The sequence below is a fragment of the Nerophis ophidion genome, linkage group LG16 (genome assembly GCF_033978795.1).
Source record: "Nerophis ophidion isolate RoL-2023_Sa linkage group LG16, RoL_Noph_v1.0, whole genome shotgun sequence".
Classification (NCBI taxonomy): domain Eukaryota; kingdom Metazoa; phylum Chordata; class Actinopteri; order Syngnathiformes; family Syngnathidae; genus Nerophis; species Nerophis ophidion.
In genome coordinates, this window is record NC_084626.1 from 13,513,139 (window position 1) to 13,536,870 (window position 23,732).

Consider the following 23,732-nt stretch of genomic DNA (forward strand, 5'->3'; position numbering starts at 1 on the left):
AGTAGTTAGGAAAGGACATGTTTACCACTGTGTTACATCACCTTTTCTTTTAACAACACTCAATAAACGTTTGGGAACTGAGGAAACTAATTGTTGAAGCTTTGAAAGTGGAATTTTTTCTCATTCTTGTTTTATGTAGAGCTTCAGTCCTTCAACAGTCCGGGGTCTCCGCTGTCGTATTTTACGCTTCATAATGCGCCACACATTTTCGATGGGAGACTGGTCTGGACTGCAGGCGGGCCAGGAAAGTACCTGCACTCTTTTTTTACGAAGCCACGCTGTTGTAACGCTTGCCTTGCTGAAATAAGCAGGGGCGTCCATGATAACGTTGCTAGGATGACAACATGTTGTGCCAAAACCTGTATGGACCTTTCAGCATTAATGGTGCCTTCACAGATGTGTAAGTTACCCATGCCTTGGGCACTAATACACCCCCATACCATCACAGATGCTGGCTTTTGAACTTTGCGCCTATAACAATCCGAATGGTTATTTTCCTCTTTGTTTTGGAGGACACCACGTCCTCTGTTTCCAAATATAATTTGAAATGTGGACTCGTCAGACCACAGAACACCTTTCCACTTTGCATCAGTCCATCTTAGGTGAGCTCGGGCCCAGCCAAGCCGGTGGCATTTCAGGATATTGTTGATAAATGGGTTTGGCTTTGCATAGTAGAGTTTTAACTTGCACTTACAGTTTTAGTGACCAACTATAGTTACTGACAGTGGTTTTATGAAGTGTTCTTGAGCCCATGTGGATATATCATTTACACACTGATGTCGGTTTTTGATGCAGTACCGCCTGAGGGATCAAAAGTCCGTAATATCATCGCTTACGTGCAGTGATTTCTTCAGATTCACTGAACTTTTTGATGATTTTACGGACCGTAGATGGTAAAATCCCTAAATTCCTTGCAATAGCTCGTTGAGAAATGTTGTTCTAAAACTGTTCGACAATTTGCTTACAAAGTGGTGACCCTCACCCCATCCTTGCTTGTGAATTACTTAGCATTTCATGGAAGCTGCTTTTATACCCAATCATGGCACCCAAATCTTCCCAATTAGCCTGCACACCTGTGGGATGTTCCATATAAGTGTTTGATGAGCATTCCTCAACTTTATCAGTATTTATTGTCACCTTTCCCAACTTTTTTGTCACGTGTTGCTGGCATCAAATTGTAAAGTTAATGATTATTTGCGAAAAAAAACATTTTTTGTCAGTTTGAACATCAAATATGTTGTCTTTGTAGCGTATTCAACTGAATATGGGTTGAAAATGATTTGCAAATCAGTGTATTCCGTTTGTATTTACATCTAACACAATTTCCCAACTCATATGGAAACGGGCTTTGTTTATATATATATACATATAGATTGAGAGAGAGAGAGAGAGAGAGTGAAAGAGAGAGAGATACATAAATACATACATACATATACAGTACAGGCCAAAAGTTTGGAAACATCTTCTCCTTCATTCAATGCGATTTCTTTATTTTCATGACTATTTACATTGTAGATTGTCAATGAATGCATCAAAACTATGAATGAACACATGTGGAGTTATGTACTTAACAAAAAAGGTGAAATAACTGAAAACATGTTTTATATTCTAGTCTCTTCAAAATAACCACCCTTTGCTCTGATTACTGCTTTGCACACTCTTGGCATCCTCTCGATGAGCTTCAAGAGGTAGTCACCTGAAATGATTTTCACTTCAAAAGGGTCATAGTTTTGATGCCTCCAATGACAATCTACAATGTAAATAGTCATGAAAATAAAGAAAACACATTGAAATGAGGTGTCTCAAAACATTTTACCTGTACTGTATTAAACACATATATACACACATATACATACATATATACACATTTACAAATACACACATATGTGTTCATGCACATATGTACATATACATGCACATACATACGTGTACATACACACATATACATATATATATATATATATATATATAAATATATATATATATATATACACACACACACACACACACACACACACACACACATATATGCATGTATACACATATATACACACATATACATACATACAAATGTGTATATATACACACACATTTACATGTACATATAAATACATGTATACATCCACGTATAGACACACATTTACATAGATACAAACACATTTACATACACACACACATACATACACATACATTTATATTAAGTATATGAATAAATACTTAGCACACATACGTGCAAACTCACACATGCACACGCACACGCATACACACACACACACACACACAAACACAGACACACACACACACACACACACGTATATGTATTGGTATATACACACGCACCAATAGATTATTTTAACAAAATGTGGCCCCCAAGTGAAAACGTATGGGGTCCCTTGTGCTAGTTCTCAATCATTTCATACTAGCAGGTGATGGCACATATTATTCAAAAGCCACAAACCCTCCTCCCCCTACCTGCATTGGGGACTTGGCATAATTGTGGTTGTCGAGGAAGGCAGGCAGACGGTTGGCGACTTGCTGTGATGCTCCTCCGGGTGCTTTCCCTGTGACCTTAGCATTTCCTGAAGGGGCGTCTTTAGTTTGACCTCTTGACTCGTCCGCCATGTCTAAGAGCAGCATATGTATAGTAAATCCATCAGTGTAACATCATGAACTTTTCACAAAAATAGATGAATAGGCACCAGAGGAAGCAGGTCCGGTGCCTTGGGATATAACTGGCTCTACATCGGCCTCTTTCTTCAGTGAAGTGGTGTTGCTGTCTGACGTGGACGAATCATGCTTCTTATCATGGGCAAGTTCAGACTGCGTGAGTCGGATCATCTGCAGATTTAAAATGTTTTTTGTTTTCGATTGTAATGATGTCATCCTCTGAATTGCATAACTTGGGATGGACGCATTATAACAAATACTATACATTGATAAATGTACCAAAAACTACACATGAATAAACGTACAGAAAGCACTGATATTTAAAGAAAGGAACCATATTGATATCCATCTGAAATCAGAAAAAAAAATGCATCGGAAATCTCCGATATAAACAGACCTGCAGCGTGTTTACTTCTGCAAAGCTGGACAGCCGGTTAACATCTAAATGTCCTTCAATAAGCAGACAAGGTTTGTCTTTTCTTCTATATTAATCAAGTCATTTACAAAAGGTAAACATGGTAGGGTGTAGGCTACTAGGCGCTTGCACACAACATCTAGGCACACAAGCTAGACATACATAATAAGTGTCCGTCATTAAACAAAACAGCATATTTGTCAATATAAACAAGTATCAAATAATCATGATTGCGTATTACTAACACATCCAAAGACTCCAAGGCAGAAGCGTATTAGTAGGTGTCCAGTAACATATATATATATATATATATATATATATATATATATATATATATATATATATATATATATATATATATATATATATATATATATATATATATTACTGGTTTGTTACTGGACAAACCAGTAACAAGGTTACTGGTTAATGAACTACTATTGCCATTATGTGTAATCAAAAAACAATTAGCACTCTACTCCAACTTAAATAATGGACGGTTAATAATAAATAGGTTCATGTGTTTCATTCCTACCATTGTTCTCCGTTCCATTTCACTTCATTAAGCCAGATTTAACATTACACACTACAAAATAAGAAAAGTATGTATGATTTCTATTGATAATATATCGGCTCAACGACGGTATCGGCCAATAATTAAGGCTACAATATCAGTATCTTATCATGTTTTTATTGACTATTGACTATTTTATTGATTATGGGATAAGCAGCAGAAAATGGATGGATGGAACTTTTTCGTCACTTATTGTTTGTCTTTGGTACACTAATGTGTATATTTTAGGCCATTTGTTCTTTGTTTTATTTTTGCAAATATATATATATATATTTGTATATTGCTCTTTTTATCTTTGCTATGAACATTATTATGTAAATTCGAAGTTATTATTATTATTTTTTGGTTCTTTGTTGTTGCTATTATTGTATTACGACATTTTATTATTTGATCATGTTGTACTGCATTGTAGTCTTTCGTTTTGTGATTGTGTGATGTTTCTGCCTGCACCCCAGGAAGAATAGTCTCCATTATGGTGTAGACTAATGGGGATCCTTAATAAACTAAACTAAACTCCTATTTATTGGTATCGCCATTTTTATTTTTTATGGACTGTAGTGGTTGCTTTAGGGACATAATTCACCACACCTGTCTACTTGACTTTGTCGTCATTACTCACTGTCATTGTTCTTTTGCGCACATAATGTTTTTCTTGTTTACCTTTCATATATGCAGCTAAGAGTGAGTAATTCGGTGCGTTCCCTTTGAGTGACCATCAAAAGTTTTACCCAGAGGTGGGGGTTTGTTGTGACCGCCATTTTGAGTCGCTTTATGTAAAAAGAATAAACGGCGCACAATTTTGTGTGTCAAAGATATTTCAAGTTGTCTTGCTTTCGCGTTACAAGCGCAACAGTACGCCTTTTTGTTCTCTATAGTAATTACATTTGTAGAATGTCCCAATATAACTGAGCTGTGGGCCCACTTTGTCTTGTTTGCAACCAGGAGACACAAATTCAACACACAAAAAATGGTAGTTAATAGAAAATGTTGTCAAAGAATGAATAGAAAGATAAACCCTACATAAAATCAGCTAATTGCACAGCCTGACCTTCTGCAGACCCTCCAGAATAGTCTGCCGGTTCTTCTTTAAAACCCCCAGTTTGGACTCGTATTTCATCCTGCGGTCCGGCACCACTGCCATTAAGTTGAAGCGGATGTCGTGATATGGCTCACTGAGAACAAAAACAAGAACAAAATAATCCTGAGTGAGAAGCTGAGAAGAAGATACTAGGAGGGACTCTTTGGCACGCACCCAGCAGTGGCCAAGCCGATCCTCTCCATGATGACCCGCCGAGCTTTATCCGTCCATTCCTCTTCCTCTCCCCACGGCCCTAAAATTAAACAACAGAAAGGTCAATCAATTCTATTAGACTTATTTTAAGCATCCAATGAGCCGAAATGTTGCCAACTGGTGAACAAATGCATGTTGGGGGGCCTTCGAATCTCACCATGGTCAATCGGGTAAGCCTTAAGGCCATCGAGCTCAAAGAGGCGATCTTTGATGGGCACATAGCTGACAAAGTGGAAAGCCTCCATGGTTCGCACGGCACTGATCCCATTCTGTTTCTCGGGAAGGTGGCGAGGCTCCGGTCTCCATAGAAACACAGAGAAAACTGAAGCGACTCAAACACGAGGAAGCAGGAAAATGTAGGAGTAACATACCTAGCATGGCTGTTGTGTGCTCTGGCCAGCTCTGGGGCATTTCCAATTGCATAACCTTTACTCTGAAAAACACATTGTATTTTCAAGTTAAAAGGTATTGTGTAAAAGTCACCTTTGAATGATGTTCGAACATTAATATGTTTTCTCTGGGCCTGTTCAAAGTTAAAAGTACCACTAATAGTCAGCACACTCACACAAGGTGTGGTGAAATTACCCACTGCATTTGAGGTGAGGGAGCAGTGAGCAGAGGTGGCCGCACTCGGGAATCATTTTGGCGATTTAACCCCCAATTCCAACCCTTGATGCTGAGTGCCAAGCAGGGAGGCAATGAGTACCATTTTTATAGTCTTTGGTATGACTCGGCCGGGGTTTGAACTCACGACCCACCAATCTCAGGACAGACACTTTAACCACAAAGCCACTGAGCAGGCTCATGAGCACCAAACAAACAAATCATGTGCCTCACTTGTTTGCATCGCTTTTGAGGGAAGTTTTCATGTCCCAAAACCTCTTTCCTACTGAACATCCATCCATCCCATTCATTTTCTACCGCTTGTCCCTTTTGGGGTTGCGGGGGGTGCTGGAGCTTATCTCAGCTGCATTCGGGGGGAAGGCATCGTACACCCTGGACAAGTCGCCATCTCATCACAGGACCAACACAGATAGACAGACAACATTCACACACTAGGGCGAATTTAGTGTTGCCAATCAACCTATCCCCAGGTGCATGTCTTTGGAGTTGGGAGGAAGCCGGAGTACCCCGAGGGAACCCATGAAGTCACAGGGAGAACATGCAAACTCCGCACAGAAAGATCCCGAGCCCGGGACTGAACTCAGGACTACTCAGGATCTTCGTATTGTGAGGCACATGCACTAACCCCTGTTTCACTGTGCTGCCTCCTACTGAACATACCACTCCTAATCCTAAATTAAAAGCCTATCACTTCATTTAGGACAACTTTTTAAACAGGCTTCTCTACACATCTTACAATCAGTCGGGTACAAATATGGGAGCAAAGTCTTACATACTCATAGCAATACATTTCATTTACAGCAGTCTTGCACTTAAGATTTTTGCGGTGCTTCCTTGTTAGATTTTTGGCTGGTAAAAATGTCTTGTTGTGCAACATAGGGGCAGCTCCACCAACATGAAATTTGGAAAGATTTGACATCGCTTTCCCCACAACCCAGAAAGAAGACAAGTATGGTAAGACATCCACATTGGAGAGCCCAACTACAATGTCTTGTGCAATGTAAACACACAACACAAAATCCTTTGTTTTGTTTAGGGGAGAACACACAAAACTAATACAAAGAATAATATCAGAAGTTAATGCATTTAATAGACTGTTTGACCAAAACAGACGTTCTTTGTATCTTAGTAAAACTAAAATAATGCTATTTGGTAACAGGAGAAGAGATATTCAAAGACAAATACAAATAGACGTAGAAAAATTAAAATAAACCACATTTTGGGTGTACTAATAGATGAGAACACCAGTGCTACCATATCTGAGTTATTGTGCAGAAATATGGGAAATTAACTACAAAAGTACACCTATTCACTAACCCATCCATCAATCCATCCATTTTCTACCGCTTGTCCCGTTCGGGGTTGTGGGGGAGCCTATCTCAACTGCATTCAGGCGGAAGGCGGGGTCACATAGGACAAGTCACCAACTCATCGCAGGGCCAACACAGATAAAGAGACAACATTCACACTCACATTCACACTAGGGCCAATTTAGTGTTGCCAATCACTTACCATGTTACTAAAAAGAAAGATCTGTTAGAAGAATATAAAATAAGTGATACATACAGTGATTACAAATACTTTAGAGGCAGCCAGTTGACATACATGATTGTTGGTCCAAATCTAATAAAGATTTTGGCAAAATGAGGCTAGCAAGTAATTTTTTTGGTCGTCCTGTGTATTTTTTTTACGTTTATTGCACCGGGTGCGTGTAAAAGTGCCTGATGGTCAGTAGTAAACACTGCAGGAATGTAACAGCAGAGTGCATCAAATATGGCCGCAAAATTATACTTCCACGAAATGTAAGCATATTGTAAGTTTATGAGCTGGAGTATTTTTAAAACTACATATACCAGGAGACATATTATTTTGGTTTATTTTGTCAGAAAAACTAATGAAAACTAACACTATGAGAGCAGTTGTATGCACCCGGGCAAAGCCGCACACATCCTTAGTAGAAGTCATGACGTCTGTTGTTTAGCTGGCCAGACTCTCTTTATACACGACTCTGGGCTCTACTACAGTGCAAGAATGACTTTTCTTACCTATTGGTACCTGTTGTTGTGTATTTGCCCCAAACCGTGGAAGCATTGTGGAGATATTTATAAAACAATCTTGCCTTCTTTCAGACTTCCGGGAAACGAGACGTTTGGAATCGGCCTTTTTGGTGACGTTGTTCCTATTGGTGACATCAGTGGATTATCCATATATAGGACACATTTACCCAAAGGGATTTGCGCGTGTCCGCCCCTGTAGTCCGCCACTGTAGTCAATGAGATCTTTTTTCCCTCTATTCTTTTGTTGTGGGGCAGACTAGTTCGTACATGGACATGCATTCTTCACTACTGCCATTTCTAATACAAAGTAGTGTATAGTTCTAACCTAATGCGTCAGTAGACTCGCTTTGGAAGCGCTAAAACTACAAAAACATGGTGGGGAGAATACGCATTCGAAGTGGAGCCCCATGAATAAGACCCCCCACAAAAAAACAACTGGAAAACATGATCAATGCAAAAAAACATCTAAATAACTACTATTAACTGTTATGTAGACCACAGGGAAGTGTTTTAAATGTAGAAATATGACCCCTTAAAAAAACATCTCAGACGCACATACCACAGCTAACCTGGACGCCCATTACAATTAGGGATGGGTATCGTTTGCGTTTTCACCAAAACCAGTACCAAATCAGTACTTTCAAAAGATATTCGGTATTTGTATACTACAAACTTTGTTTATTTTTTTTCTTCACTTAGTTTGGTCATTCACTGTAAATATTGATATAAAAAAGAAGCAATGTTAAAGCACAACACATTATATAATAAAATAATAAAAGCAGTGAAAAAAACTAAATGACTAGATGCCTTTAGCACTGGGACAACTTGTTTTCGGTTTGGTTGCAACCAGAGATGTCCGATATCGGCCGATAAATGCTTTAAAATGTAATCTTGGAAATTATTGGTATCGGTTTCATAAAGTAAAATTTATGACTTTTTAAAATAGCGCCAATAAACCTTAAAAGGCACTGTCTTTGCGTGCCGGCTAAATCACATAATATTTTCTGCTTTTCACACACAAGTTAATGCAAGGCATACTTGGTCAACGGCCATACAGGTCACACTGACGGTGGCCGTATAAACAACTTTAACACTGTTGCAAATATGCACCACACCGTGAACCCACAAACACATTTTGGGAGAACAACAGAACAAATACCCAGAACCCCTTGTAGCACTATCTCTTCCGGGACGCTACAATTTTACACCGCCGATACCCCCCCTGACCCTCCCAACCTCTTCATGCTGTCTCAGGGAGAGCATGTCCCAAATTCCAAGCTGCTGTTTTGAGGCATGTTAAAAAAAAAAAATGCACTTTGTGACTTCAATAATAAATATGGCAGTGCCGTGTTGGCATTTTTTTCCATAACTTGAGTTGATTTATTTTGGAAAACCTTGTTACATTGTTTAATGCATCCAGCGGGCATCACAACAAAATTAGGCATAATAATGGGTTAATTCCACAACTGTACATATCGGTATCGGTTGATATCGGAATCGGTAATTAAGAGTTGAACATGATCAAAATATTGGATATTGGCAAAAAAGCCATTATTGGACATCTCTAGTTGCAACATTTTTATCGGCACTGGTGCCATTAGGTCGGTACCCTTTCCTAATTATAAAGGCATCTCTTCATTGATTTAGTGATCTATCAGACATACAATTACGTGTACTTTACCTTTCAAATCTGTGCACACTTGCACGGATCCCAGGAAACATACAGGTGTGATCAAAATTATTCAACCCCCACACAATTTTTGTGTTTTAGCAAGTTGGACATTTATTCCATATTTTGTTTATAGTCATATCAAATAAGGATGCATTAAATAGACAAATGCACCTTGAATTACAACATTATATTTTGTAACATACCAAACAGTGTCATTTCTCTTAATATCTCATTGACAAAATTATTCAACCCCTTGAAGATCATAACTCTTAAGAACAGAATTTGAATAAGGTCTTTTCAATCAGGTGTTGAAAACGCCTGTAGATGTGATTAGAACCATAACGAGCAACAATTAAATTGATTGAAAAAGACTGTGACGCTCAGCTTCTTGTAGATGGTCAATGGTGTATTTGCAACATGGTGAAGTCCAGGGAGTGGTCAAAGAAGTCAAGAGAGGAGGTAATTTCTCTTCATAAGAAAGGGTATGGATATAAGAAAATAGCAAACACATTACACATTCCAAGAGACACAGTTGGGAGCATAATTCGCAAGTTTAAAGCTAAAGGCACAGTGGAAACTACCTGGGTGTGGTAGAAAGAGGATGCTGTGTAACTGCTGTCCGGTATTTGAAGCGTACAGTGGTGAAAAACCCCCGGGTAACAGCTGAGGAACTACAACAGGACATTGCAAAGGGGGGAACGCAGGTTTCGTCCCAGACAATAAGGCGCGCACTATGAGATGAAGGCCTCCATGCCAGAACTCCCAGGCGCACCCCACTTCTGACTACCAGGAACAAGAAAATAAACTTCTGTATGCCAAAAATCATCTGGACAAACCCCAAAGGTTTTGGGAAACTGTTCTGTGGAGTGATGAGACAAAACTGGAACTCTTTGGGCCTATGAATCAACGTTATGTCTGGAGGAGAAAAAATGAAGCTTACAAAGAGAAGAACACCTTGCCTACTGTTAAGTATGGTGGGGTTCAATCAGGCTCTGGGGCTGTTTCTCTGCCTCAGGTACCGGGAATCTCCAGCGCGTTCAAGGCATTATGAATTCTATTTCCTACCAGGATATATTAGCTGCAAATGTCATGAAGTCAGTGACGAAGCTGAGGCTTGGGAGACGTTGGACCTTCCAACAGGACATTGATCCCAAGCATACCTCCAAATCAACATCAGAGTGGTTGCAGAAGAAGGGCTGGAAGACTCTGGAGTGGCCTTCACAGTCGCCAGACCTAAATCCTATAGAAAACCTGTGGTGGGACTTGAAGAAGGCAGTTGCAGCATGCAAGCCCAAGAATATGAATGAACTGGAGGCCTTTGCCCAAGAGGAATGGGCTAAAATACCTGTAGATCGTTGCAAGAAGCTTGTGTCCGGTTATGTATCACGTTTGAAGGTTGTAATTACTGCCAAAGGGTGTTCTACTAAGTACTAAAGATGCATGTAAGTAGCGGGTTGAATAATTTTTTCAATGAGATATTAAGAGAAATGACACTGTTTGGTATGTTACAAAATATAATGTTGTAATTCTAGTTGCATTTGTCTTTTTAATGCATCTTTATTTGATATGACTATAAACAACATACGGAATAAATGTCCAACTTGGTAAAACACCAAAATAGTGTGGGGGTTGAATAATTTTGATCACAACTGTAATGAATGTTTTTTTAAGTGTGTGTTATAAGACACACACACACAAGCATCTACAGCTGCACAATAAGAAACACATTTTATCCTGTTTTGCATCACGGCAAATTATGCACATAACATCAAAAACCCTTGATTGTTGCTGTATATGTGGCGGTGGAGGCGTGCAGCGGACATCATGATCATTTTGATTTGCAATGATGCATTTATCTTCTTTAAGAAGGTTAAATAACTCTTATGTATATTTAAAAACAAATATGTTATTAGTTATCAATAACATATTTTTCCTATATTATACTGTTTTTCTGTATTTTTCAATAGTTGCTGCTCACTGTAAAAGGTAACACAGGCTACACTATATTCTGCCCTCCCTGAATGTTGCAATTTAGTTTGCCAAATATGCAAACAGTTCTTTGATTTAAACATGAAAAATAACTTGAGGTGGTTTATTTATATTCTCAACTAAAACTAAGCGCACTGAGGAAGTATGGTACAACATATATGCACATATATGTAAGAATCACCATAAATTAATAATATAAATGGAAATGAACTGAAAAAAACAATATTATTATACAGGATGAAGGCTGGCTCTAATGCCACCAGCTTAATTCTAACATACAATGGACCAGATCATTGACAGGCTAACCCAAAATGGTATGGCCAATCACAGAGCAAGAAAAGACAAGCGATCATTTTCACCTTACAGTCTTCAATTAACCTACTCAGTGGCCCAGTGGTTAGATTGTCCACCCTGAGATCGGTAGGTTGTGAGTTCAAACCCCGGCCGAGTCATACCAAAGACTATAAAAATCGGACTCATTACCTCCCTGCTTGGCACTCAGCATCAAGGGTTGGAATTGGGGGTTAAATCACCAAAAATGATTCCCGGGTGCGGCACCACTGCTGCCCACTGCTCCCCTCACCTCCCCTCACCTCCCAGGGGGTGATCAAGGGGATGGGTCAAATGCAATGGACAAATTTCACCACACCTCGTGTGTGTGACAATCATTGGTACTCTAACTTAACTTTAACTTTAACCTATTATGCATATTTTTGGAATGTGGGAGGAAGCCACAGTACCAGAAGAAAAACTACACACACACAAAGACACAGCATGCACATTCCCCACACAGACACATTCAAATGGAGGTTCGAATTAAGACGCACACAGCGTTTTAAGTTAGACGTTATTGTCGGTAGTAATGTAAAAAAAAAAATATGGGTGGTCTTCACAGGCTTGAAAAAACGCATTAATTAAGTTAAAGTTAAAGTACCAATGATTGGGCCACTGAAAAGGATTAACTTGAAATACCTTTCTCTTCAACTTTCTCTACTTAGTTTTAGCGGGTGTCAACTCAATTTTTTAATGATATTTGAGATGTTTTTCAATGTATTATGGTCATTAGTACCTGGATAAGAGACTACATTATATCCATCGTTTTAAATTTTCCTGAGGGAACTCTTTTGAAGGACTCAATAAAATACTATCCATCTATCTATTCACATTACTGGTACTTGATTTTTTTTTTTATGTAAAAAAAAAAAATGTTTTTGATGTACAATAATAAAAAAGGTGTAGCGGCCTTTATCTTAAATGTTTGTGGCAGTGTGCCACAATCATTTACATGCAGGGGAAACTCTTAACATTATGACATCATTGACCGCCACAACTACGAACGCCTCAGATACATTCCAGTCCTGTGGGAAACCCTGCATCATCACAAAGTATGACAACCTGATGACACAAGACACAGTGGGGAAACTGTGTACGTTACTGCTTATGTCTGAAATATGTTACCTCCGGACTGAAGCCTTTAGTGAAAGCTTTCATGCGACTGAGGGTGTTGCCCAGCTCCACACCGCTGCAGTTCAGAAGCACGCTCAGCAAGGCGTGAGTGGCGCATGAATTTGGTATCAGCTAGGGAAGAAAAAAAAATGAGAACATTCACATATTAGACATCACTAAAAGATGCTATAGCCTTTCGGCGACTTTTAGATGCTTTACCTGATGTGCAAAGAACATATCGTTAACTATCTCCTCATCGATGACAGAGGTTTCATCAACCAAAGTGTTAACTTTCCTCCTGGATCGACGCTCCTCAATCCACTTGAACAGGAAGATGAAGCCATAGACGGGGCTGGAAATAAAAATTAAGCTATTATATGGGGGGCCATTAGAGACCTCATACAGAATTACCTTTTACAAACACTACAGAAATTCTCTCACATAAACAACTGAACAATTATTCTATCACACACACGCTTCTGAAATCCTCTTACACACACACACTATTAAAATCATCTCATACACCCGACTAAAATGTTTGTCTCATACACACTACTAAAAATTGTTGTCTCATACACATTACTGAAATTCACTCCCACACACTACTGAAATCCTTTCACACACACATCTGAAAACCTTTCACACATACACTGAATTTTTTTGTCTCATGCACACCACTGAAACACACTCAGACACACCACTGAAATCCTCTCATACGCGCTACTGAAATCCTCTCATACACCACTAAAATGTTTTGTCTCATACACACTACTGAAAACCTTTAACACACACTATTGAAAGGTTTTTTCTCTCATACACAAAATTGAACTCATTAGAAAGGAGATTAAAGATAACGCGTCCCATCTACAACTGGGTTCTATTAACGCAGATGCGAATGTATGTACGATGGATATTTCCCTCCAAAATAATCTCTCTCTTTTTGAAGAAATAACAGGGGAACTCCTGCGACGTGTAAATGGGGCAAAACAAACAACATACTTTACCCACTTCCTGGGAAACCTATCAAGGAGCTGTTCGTAATATTACAAACCCTGTTTCCATATGAGTTGGGAAATTGTGTTAGATGTAAATATAAATGGAATACAATGATTTCCAAATCATTTTCAACAATTATTCTGTTGAATATGCTGCAAAGACAACATATTTATTTGATGTTCAAACTGATAAACATTTTTTTTCTTGCAAATAATCATTAACTTTAGAATCTGATGCCAGCAACACGTGACAAAGAAGTTGGGAAAGGTGGCAATAAATACTGATAAAGTTGAGGAATGCTTATCAAACACTTTTTCGGAACATCCCACAGGTGTGCAGGCTAATTGGGAACAGGTGGGTGCCATGATTGGGTATAAAAACAGCTTCCCAGCTCAGTCTTTCACAAGAAAGGATGGGGCGAGGAACACCCTTTTGTCCACAACTGCTTGAGCAAATAGTCAAACAGTTTGAGAAAAAATTCTCAAAGTGCAATTGCAATTAATTTAGGGATTTCAAAAATCTACGGTCCATAATATTATCAAAAGGTTCAGAGAATCTGGAGAAATCACTCCACGTAAGCAGCATGGCCGGAAACCAACACTGAATGACCGTGACCTTTGATCCCTCAGATGGCACTGTATCAAAAACTGACATCAATCTCTGAATGATATCACCACATGGGCTCAGGAACACTTAAGAAAACCACTGTCACTAAATACAGTTCGTCGCTACATCTGTAGGTGCAAGTTAAAGCTCTACTATGCAAAAGCGAAAGCCATTTATCAACATCATCCAGGAACCATGCCGGCTTCTCTGGGCCTGAAATCATCTAAAATGAACTGATACAAAGTGGAAAAGTGTTCTGTGGTCAGTCAAGTCCACATTTCAAATTGTTTTTGGAAATATTCGACATTGTGTCATCCGGACCAAAGGGGAAGCGAACCATCCAGATTGTTATTGGCGCAAAGTTCAAACGCCAGCATCTGTGATGGTGTTGGGGTACATTAGTGCCCAAGGCATGGGCAAAGTACACATCTGTGAAGGCACCATTAATGCTGAAAGGTACATACATGTTTTGGAACAACATATGCTGCCATCTAAGCGCCGTCTTTTTCATGGACGCCCCTGCTTATTTCAGCAAGACAATTCCAAGCCACATTCAGCACGTGTTACAACAGCGTGGCTTCGTAAAAAAACAGTGCGGGTACTTTCCTGGCCCGCCTACCGTCCAGACCTGTCTCCCATCGAAAATGTGTGGCGCATTATGAAGCGTAAAATACGACAGCGGAGACCCTGGACTGTTGAACGACTGAAGCTCTACATAAAACAAGAATGGGAAAGAATTCCACCTGAAAAGTTTCAACAAATAGTTTCCTCAGTTCCCAAACATTTATTGAGTCTTGTTAAAAGAAAAAGTGATGTAACACAGTGGTGAACATGCCCTTTCCCAACTACTTTGGCACTTGTTGCAGCCACGAAATTCTAAGTTAATTATTATTTGCAACAAAAAAAATAAAGTTTATGAGTTTGAACATCAAATATCTTGTCTTTGTAGTGCATTCAATTGAATATGGGTTGAAAATGATTTGCAAATCATTGTATTCCGTTTATATTTACATCTAACATAATTTCCCAACTCATATGAAAACGGGGTTTGTAGGTCCATCAGTGCTAAATATTATTAACTTATCACTTTCCTCTGTCACTGTTCCCCTAGCATTCAAAAGAAAGGTTATTTATCCTCTGCTCAAAACACCTACTGCAACCTGGTAAACTACTGGCCGATATCCCACCTTCCCTTTATCTCGAAACTCCTTGAAAAAAATAGTTTCACAACAGCTAAATGAACACTTAGCGTCCAACAATCTCTGTGAACCCTTTTTAGTCCAGGTTCAGGGTAAATCACTCTACGGAGGAAACCCTCACAAAAATGACTATTGCTAACTAAGGATGCTGATGCGTCATCCATGTTTCTGCTACTTGATATTAGCGCAGCTTTCGACACCGTCAATCATAACATTTTATTAGAATGTATCAAAACATGTATCAGACTTAGCCTTTTCTTCGTTTAACTCCTATCTTACTGACAGGATGCAGTGCGTCTCCCATAACAATGAGACCTCGGAGTATGTTAAGGTAACATGTGGAGTTCCCCAGGGTTTGGTTCTTGGCCCTGCACTCTTCAGCACTTACATGCTGCCGCTAGGTGACATCATATGAAAATACGTTGTTAGCTTTCACTGTTATTTTGATGACACCCAACTCTACATTCTCCTAAAGCTGATAAATACGCCAGATTGTAGTCAGCTGGAGACGTGTCTTAATGAAATTAAACATTGGATGTCCAGCAACTTTTAGCATCTTAACGCCAAGAAAATGGAAATGCTGATTATCGGTCCTGCCAGACATTGGCACCTATTTAATAATACCACTTTAACGTTTTACAACCAAACAATTACACAAAGCGACTCGGTATTACCTCCGACCCAACTCTCATTTGAGTCACACATTAAGAGTGGTACTATCCATCCATCTATCCATTCTCTACCGCTTATTCCCTTTGGGGTCGCGGGGGGCGCTGGTGCCTATCTCAGCTACAATCGGCGGAAGGCGGTGTACACCCTGGACAAGTCGCCACCTCATCGCACAGAGTGGTACTAAATATTGTTAAAATTTGTTCTATTTTGTCCACCACAGACGTTGAGATAATTATTCATGTGTTCGTTACGTCTTCTCTCGTTTACTGTAACGTATTATTTCAGATCTCCCTGTGTCTAGTATTAAAAGATTACAGTTGGTACAAAATGCAGCTGCTAGATTTTTGACAAGAATAAGAAAATTGTATCATATTACGCCTATACTGGCTCACCTGCACTGGCTTCCTGTGCACTTAAGATGTGACTTTAAGGTTTTACTACTTACGTACACAATACTAAACAGTCTATCTCCATCTTGTCTTGCTGATTGTATTGTATCATACGTCCCGGCCAGATATCTGCGTTCAAAGAACTCAGGCTTATTAGTGATTCCCGGAGCACAAAAAAGTCTGCAGGCTTTAGAGCGTTTTCTAGTCGGGCTCCAGTATTCTGGAATGGCCTATCGCAGGGGTCGGGAACCTTTTTGGCTGAGAGAGCCAAGAAGCCAAATATTTTAAAATGTATTTATGTAAGAGCCATATCATATATTTTTAACACTGAACACAACTAAAAGTGTGCATTTTTAATTAAGACCAACATTTCTAGAGTTTAATAGGTCTCTTATTCTTTGTAATAATGTTGTTATTCTGAAGCTAACTTAGGAGGCGGCGTGGCCTGCGGGTCTGCAGCGAAGCGGGGTCCTGCCAGGACCGGCCTCAAAATCAGCGACAGGTGTGTAAAGGGGCCCACCTGGGCCTTGTTGAAGAACCCCCAAGAGGGCTAGCCATACACTAACCAATAATAAATAAATTATTTCTTACCCTTAAGGCAACTTTTTGAACAGGCGCGGTAGAAAAAGGATGGATGGATTCAAATGCATGAGCATTTTGATATATTTACGTTATTTTTAACACTGTGATTACAAGTGGAATTATTCATTACTTATTGTGTTAAGCAGTGTCAGCTCAGATTTATCTGAGAGCCAGATGCAGTCATCAAAAGAGCCACATCTGGCTCACGAGCCATAGGTTCCCTACCCCTGGCCTATCGGTACAATTAGACATGCTACCTCATCTGAGGTCCCTTTTAAGGTTTGTCATTGTTCTCATTGGGTTGAGTTTTTTCTTGCCCTGATGTGGGATCTGAGCCGAGGATTTTGTTGTGGCTTGTGCAGCCATTTGAGACACTTGTGAATAAGGATTATATAAATAAACTTTGAGTAATTGATTGATTGATTCATTAAAAATGAAACATAAGTGCTGTGTAGGGATTAACATATTCATCCACTGAAATGTAACTAAAAGATGATCATTTCAAATATCTATTTACTGTATGCACCTGGGGATAGGTTGATTGGCAACACTAATTTGGCCCTAGTGTGTGAATGTGAGTGTGAATGTTGATTTTCTATCTGTGTTGGCCCTGCGATGAGGTGGCGACTTGTCCAGGGATCACCCCGCTTTCCACCCGAATGCAGCTGAGATAGGCTCCAGCACCCCCCGCAACCCCAAAAGGGACAAGCGGTAGAAAATGGATGGATGGATGTATCAATCAATCCATCAACGTTTGTTTGTATAGCCCTTAATCACAAATGTCTCAACGGGCTTTCGTCTACTGATTGTTTTTTCATCCCTTCTATTATGTTAGAAGTCATTTCTGCACTACTGTGGCAACGGACATAATTTAATATTATTATTTGGCCATAGTGGTTGTTTACTTTAACAGTGCCATGTTGACATGTCTTAAAACTAACAATACTAACTCTATTGTAACACTCTGAAAATCATTTGTTAGTTTCTGCACCACACTGAATCAGTAATACACTGAATATTATTGCTGTGATGAAATAAATCCTTAATCAGCAACAGAAGTTAAAAGTCAAGTACTTAAGTAAAAAATACAAATTACGCTCCAGTTTTTGTTTTTTGCTTATTTTTATGTACATCTCCCCTTAAAGGAATGGCTGTTTATTTTATATTCCCTTTTACATGAAATGTGTATCACTCAGAAACACCGGTCTTATTTCAAGGTGGATTGATACCTCAGTTGACAAATGATAAGCTTCCATGCCCCGTCTACAGCCTACTTTAGCTGGTCAGTATGTGTTAAAGGTTGCCTGTTCCTGTGTTGGAAGGCAAATACTGTAAACAAGCTAGTGTAAAAAAATATATTGTAAGTAAAGTGGTTTAGTAAAGGACCAAGGATGTCTGGAGCCTGGCTGCTCATCATAAATCGAAAATGAATGCCTGCCACGCGGATATGTGCGTGCAGATAAAGATTGCCCGCCACCCGAAAATGTTTGCGCCGAATCCGCAAATTAAGATTGCCCGGCAATATGTGCGTGACGTAGGGAGAAGGGAGGGACGGCATCGGCTACGCAAGGTACGTGACGCAAAGATATACCCCAGGCTTTAGATTGCCCGCCACTACAATATAAAGTACAATCATTCAATATTAAGAGTACCGTATTTTTCGTACTATAAGTCGCAGTTTTTTTCATAGTTTGCCCGGGGGTGCGACTTATACTCAGGAGCAACTAATGTGTGAAATTATTAACACATTACCGTAAAATATCAAATACTACTATTTAGCTCATTCACGTAAGAGACTAGACGTATAAGATTTCATGGGATTTAGCCGTTAGGAGTGACAGATTGTTTGGTAAACGTATAGCATGTTCTATATGTTATAGTTATTTGATTGACTCTTACCATAATATGTTACGTTAACATACCAGGCACCTTCTCAGTTGGTTATTTATGTGTCATATAACGTACACTTATTCAGCCCTTTGTTCACTATTCTTTATTTATTTTAAATTGCCTTTCAAATGTCTATTCTTGGTGTTGGGTTTTATCAAATAAATTTCCCAAAAAAATGCGTCTTATACTCCAGTGCGACTTATATATGTTTTTTTCCTTCTTTATTATGAATTCATCGGCAGGTGCGACTTATACTCCGGAGCGACTTATTCTCGGAAAAATACGGTATGTTAACAATTCCTACCTTGTTTACTTCCCTGACCTCCTAAAATGCTTGTAATTTATCCATTTTCTATCGATGTGACTCAAGCAACTAAAAAGCATCAAACATGTCCTAGTGTTGAGAGTGTCTTGCATATATGACCTAACAGGTCGACTAAAATGTTTAAATGGGAGTATTTTTTAATTGTGTGTTACGATTCAACATTTTTTAGAATGCCCACATAGTTCAGTGTGCAAGTTGTGTGTTTTCATATCACATGTTTTAATGATCTGTGTTGAATAATTGGACCATGAGTTTGAATTGGTTGTCCAAATTACTGTAGAAGCTATATAGTGAGTCGTCATTATCTAGTGTGAGGCAAATGGTCAGTTATAATTTCTATGGACTTTGCCCATTGGATACCACTGGAATCTCATACTTCATGGCTTGAAAGTAAATGAGGAAAATCTTCGGGCCATCCAGAAATAAGTATAATTGTGGTAGTTTAAGCTGTTTCAAATCGCTCTGCCCCTGAGTGGGATGGCCTGTCAGATATTAGGAGTGGCTCATGCCACCCATGGCCACTGCAGTGCCACAGGCACTGGTTTAAATGTACCTTAAAGTTGTAGATAATGTGTATCACCGTGTAAAGTGCGTTGAGTCTCTAGAGAAAAGCGCTACACAAATATAATTCACTTCACAATATTAACAACTAAACTGTTACAGTTTAACTTTCTATATCAGAGCATTTTACTAAAATGTGGTAAAGCTTTTTAGTAGTTTATGCGTTAAGAGTGCTTTAGAGTGTTTCAGTAGTGTGTGAGAGAGAAAATTTCAGTAGTGTGTATAAGAGAGTTTCAGTAGAGTGTGTGAGATGATTCCAGCAATGTGTAAATGGTAAATGCGTTGTACTTGTATAGCGCTTTTCTACCCCTTTTTAAGGAGCCCAAAGCGCTTTGACAGTATGTCCACATACGCCCATTCACACACTGAGGGCAAGAGCTGCCATGCAAGGCGCTCGCCAGGACCCATCATTAGCAAGGGTGAAGTGTCTTGCCCAAGGACACAACGGACGTGAATAGGATGGTAGAAGGTGAGAATTGAACCAGCAACCCTCAGATTGCTGGCACAGCCACTCTACCAACTTCGCCACGCCGTCCCCCATGTATGAGAGTGTTTCAGTAGCGTGTATGAGAGGGTTTTGGTAAAGTGTATGAGAGCATTTCAGTAGTGTGTATGAGAGCCTTTCAGTAGTGTGTATGTGAGCGTTTTAGTCGTGTGTCTGAGAGTGTTTCAGTAATGTGTATGAGAGCGTTTCAGTATTGTGTATGAGAGTGTTTCAGTAGTGTGTGTGTGGGAGGAAAATAAGTTCCGTTTTATGTGTGAGTGTTTCATGAGTGTGTGTAGAACAAAACAATTCAGTTGTGTGTAAAGGAGCGTTTTAGTCGTGTGTGTGAGAGAAAAACATTACAGTTGTTTATGTGAGAGCATTTCTGTAGTGTATGTAAGAAGTAATTCTGAATAAAGTCCCCAACAACCCTTCATACAATTGTGCATATTGTATTTGTATACTTTAAATAAAATGGAATTAATCACGTTTACAAACAGGGATATGTAGAGAGCAGATGCTGTTTCCAAACTATGAAGACTCATTATACATAAATAAAAACATTTTTACACCTTGATAATTATTAGGAATGCTTGAGAAAATTGACATGAAATTGTAGCTCTCTTCGACCACATGGTCATGTATCATAAAGTATAGTAAATGTGAGTGTGAATGTTGTCTTTCTATCTGTGTTAGCCCTGTGATGAGGTGGCGACTTGTCCAGGGTGTACGCCACCTTCAGCCGGAATGCAGCTGAGATAGGCTCCAGCACCCCCCAAAAGGGACAAGCGGTAGAAAATGGATGGATGGAGGGTTTTGCTGCTACTGCACCACTATCACCCTATTTTTTTTACATTCCTTTGGACATAAATCACACCTGTCAGAAGGATTTCCGCTATTGCAATTTTTTCTCAGAAGATTGTTAACAGTACCTTTGACACTTGCTTTGAAGGTCGTATATTTCTTCCACCTGCACACCTTTGATACCTGCAAGAAATCATGTGTTACCAATTGTGCCTATTCTCATACAGTGCAAAAAACAACAACTCACCAAAATCTTCAACCAGCAAAGTGAACAATCCTGCAAACAGGTGTAATAAAATAGATAATTTATTACCGTTAAGGGAGCATAAAATTAGTTGTATTCATATTTATATTTTCATAGAAGACAATGTCGCATTGTGAATATACATGATCCATAGCACGCCAAGGAAAGATAGCAAGGTATGCAATCTTAAGAACAATATGATTTGAGCAAAATGTTACAGATTAACAGTTGTTGGTAAGGGACAGAGTTTAAATTGACGTGTGCACTAATACCTGATAAAGCTATATCGAAAAATCTTACCTGGGTCGCTCTCTAGCTCCAGCCACCCTTTGTTCATTTTTGACTTTTCACACACACAACTAACATTTAGGATGTTTTCTTGCACATGTCCACACACTAAGTAGAAGTAGTACTCGTACACGGATCATCCATTGACGAGACAACTGAGGGGAGCAGAAGATAAACACAAAAGACGAGAATTGGACGCTTACAATGTACGTCATCAGACATCGACGGGTGGCCTCAAACAAAAACATATTGACTTACATCTTTAAGGAGTCCGGAGACACGAAAACGACGTAATATAAACACTGGCACTGGTTATGGTGAATCTGCGTTTAATTTGATGTGTAAATCAACAGTAAAACACATTTATCAGGAAATGTTTTTCTTTAGTGGGATTATTCCACCCGGAACATTAGTGGTTTTAATTTTATTGGCCAAAGAACATACATTTATAACTCACACAAAAGTCAAGGCACTTTCAACATCAAGGTAAGAAAACAAAAGAAAATACAGATGGAGTATTAAACATTAATAAATAATAATAATAAAACATATGGAAAAAATAAAAGACAAAAGGGCTAACTAAATCACTTTAAATGTTTTTTTAAAAAAGGTGTCAATTTAAGGGCTATTGTACTCTTAATCATTCTCCTCCCGGAACATTATTTTTGTTGTTGTTGTTGTTTTGTTTGTTTTCTTTAATAACAAACATACATTTATAATTCACACAAACGGCAAGGCACTTTCAACATCAAGGAAAGAAAACAAAAAGCAAATACAGAGAGTGTATTAAATACAAATAAATTATAATAATAAAACATATTTAAAAAAAAGACAAAAACAGCTAGCTAAATCACTTTAAATGATTTTAAGAAATATATAATCAATCAATCAATGTTTATTTATATAGCCATAAATCACAAGTGCCTCAAAGGGCTGCACAGACAACAACGACATCCTCGGTAGGGCCCACATAAGGGCAAAGAATAACTCACCCCAGTGGGACGCTGACCATGATGACTATGAGAAACCTTGGAGAGGACCACATATGGAGCCGAAAGCAATGGATGTCGAGCAGATCTAACATGATATTGTGAAAGTCCAATCCATAGTGGATCTAACATTACCGTGGGAATCAAGTCCAAAGTGGATCCAATATAGTAGCGAGAGTCCCATCCCAGGCGGAGGTGGATCAGCAGTGCAGAGATGTCCCCGACCGATACAGAGGCGAGCGGTCCATCTTGGGTCCTGACTCTGGACGAATGGTCCATCCTGGGTCCCGATTTTGGACAGCCAGTACTTCATCCATGGCCACCGGACCGGAACCCCTCCACAAGGGAGGGGGGGACATAGGAGAAAAAGAAAAGAAACGGCAGATCAACTGGTCTAAAAAGGGGGTGTATTTAAAGGCTAGAGTATACAAATAAGTTTTAAGATGAGACATAAATGCTTCTACTGAGATAGCATCTCGAACTGTTACCGGGAGGGCATTCCAGAGTACTGGAACCCGAATGGAAAACGCTCTATAGCCTGCAGACTTTAATAAATATAAGGGTTTTGTACTCTTAATCATTCTACACCCGGAACATAATTTTTTTTGTTTTTTTTATTATTGAACAACAAACATACATTTATAATTCACACAAACGTCAAGGCACTTTTCAAGAAAACAAAAAGCAAACACAGTGAGAGTATTAAATATTAATAAATAAGAAAAATGAAAAAACACTTTGAAAAAAAAGACAGAAGACAAAAACGGCTAACCAAATCACTTTATATGTTTTTAACAACTATTTCAATTTGAGGGTTGTGTACTCTTATCATTCTACAACATATTTTTTTAATTATTTAAAAAAAAATGTATTGAGCAATACACATATAATTCAAACAAACGTCAAGGCACTTTCAACATCAAGGAAAGAAAACAAAAGCAAATACAGATAGTGTATTAAATACAAAT

At 38.9% G+C, this 23,732-nt stretch overlaps 1 protein-coding gene across 1 annotated transcript in view; it reads right to left on the minus strand.

Moving 5' to 3' along the window:
• Positions 1-21,998, minus strand: part of bap1 (BRCA1 associated protein-1 (ubiquitin carboxy-terminal hydrolase)) — a 29,955-nt gene extending 7,957 nt beyond the window's left edge. The window contains exons 1-11 of the mRNA XM_061874328.1: positions 21,788-21,998; positions 21,491-21,520; positions 21,372-21,426; positions 12,955-13,087; positions 12,748-12,867; positions 5,319-5,380; positions 5,105-5,247; positions 4,909-4,987; positions 4,705-4,828; positions 2,700-2,838; positions 2,473-2,624 (exon numbers count right to left, since the gene is read on the minus strand). Of these exons, the coding sequence (XP_061730312.1) occupies positions 2,473-2,624; positions 2,700-2,838; positions 4,705-4,828; positions 4,909-4,987; positions 5,105-5,247; positions 5,319-5,380; positions 12,748-12,867; positions 12,955-13,087; positions 21,372-21,426; positions 21,491-21,520; positions 21,788-21,824 (1,074 nt within the window). The 5' untranslated portion in view covers positions 21,825-21,998. The remainder of the gene's footprint in view (positions 1-2,472; positions 2,625-2,699; positions 2,839-4,704; positions 4,829-4,908; positions 4,988-5,104; positions 5,248-5,318; positions 5,381-12,747; positions 12,868-12,954; positions 13,088-21,371; positions 21,427-21,490; positions 21,521-21,787) is intronic.
• Positions 21,999-23,732: the final 1,734 nt, after the last annotated feature.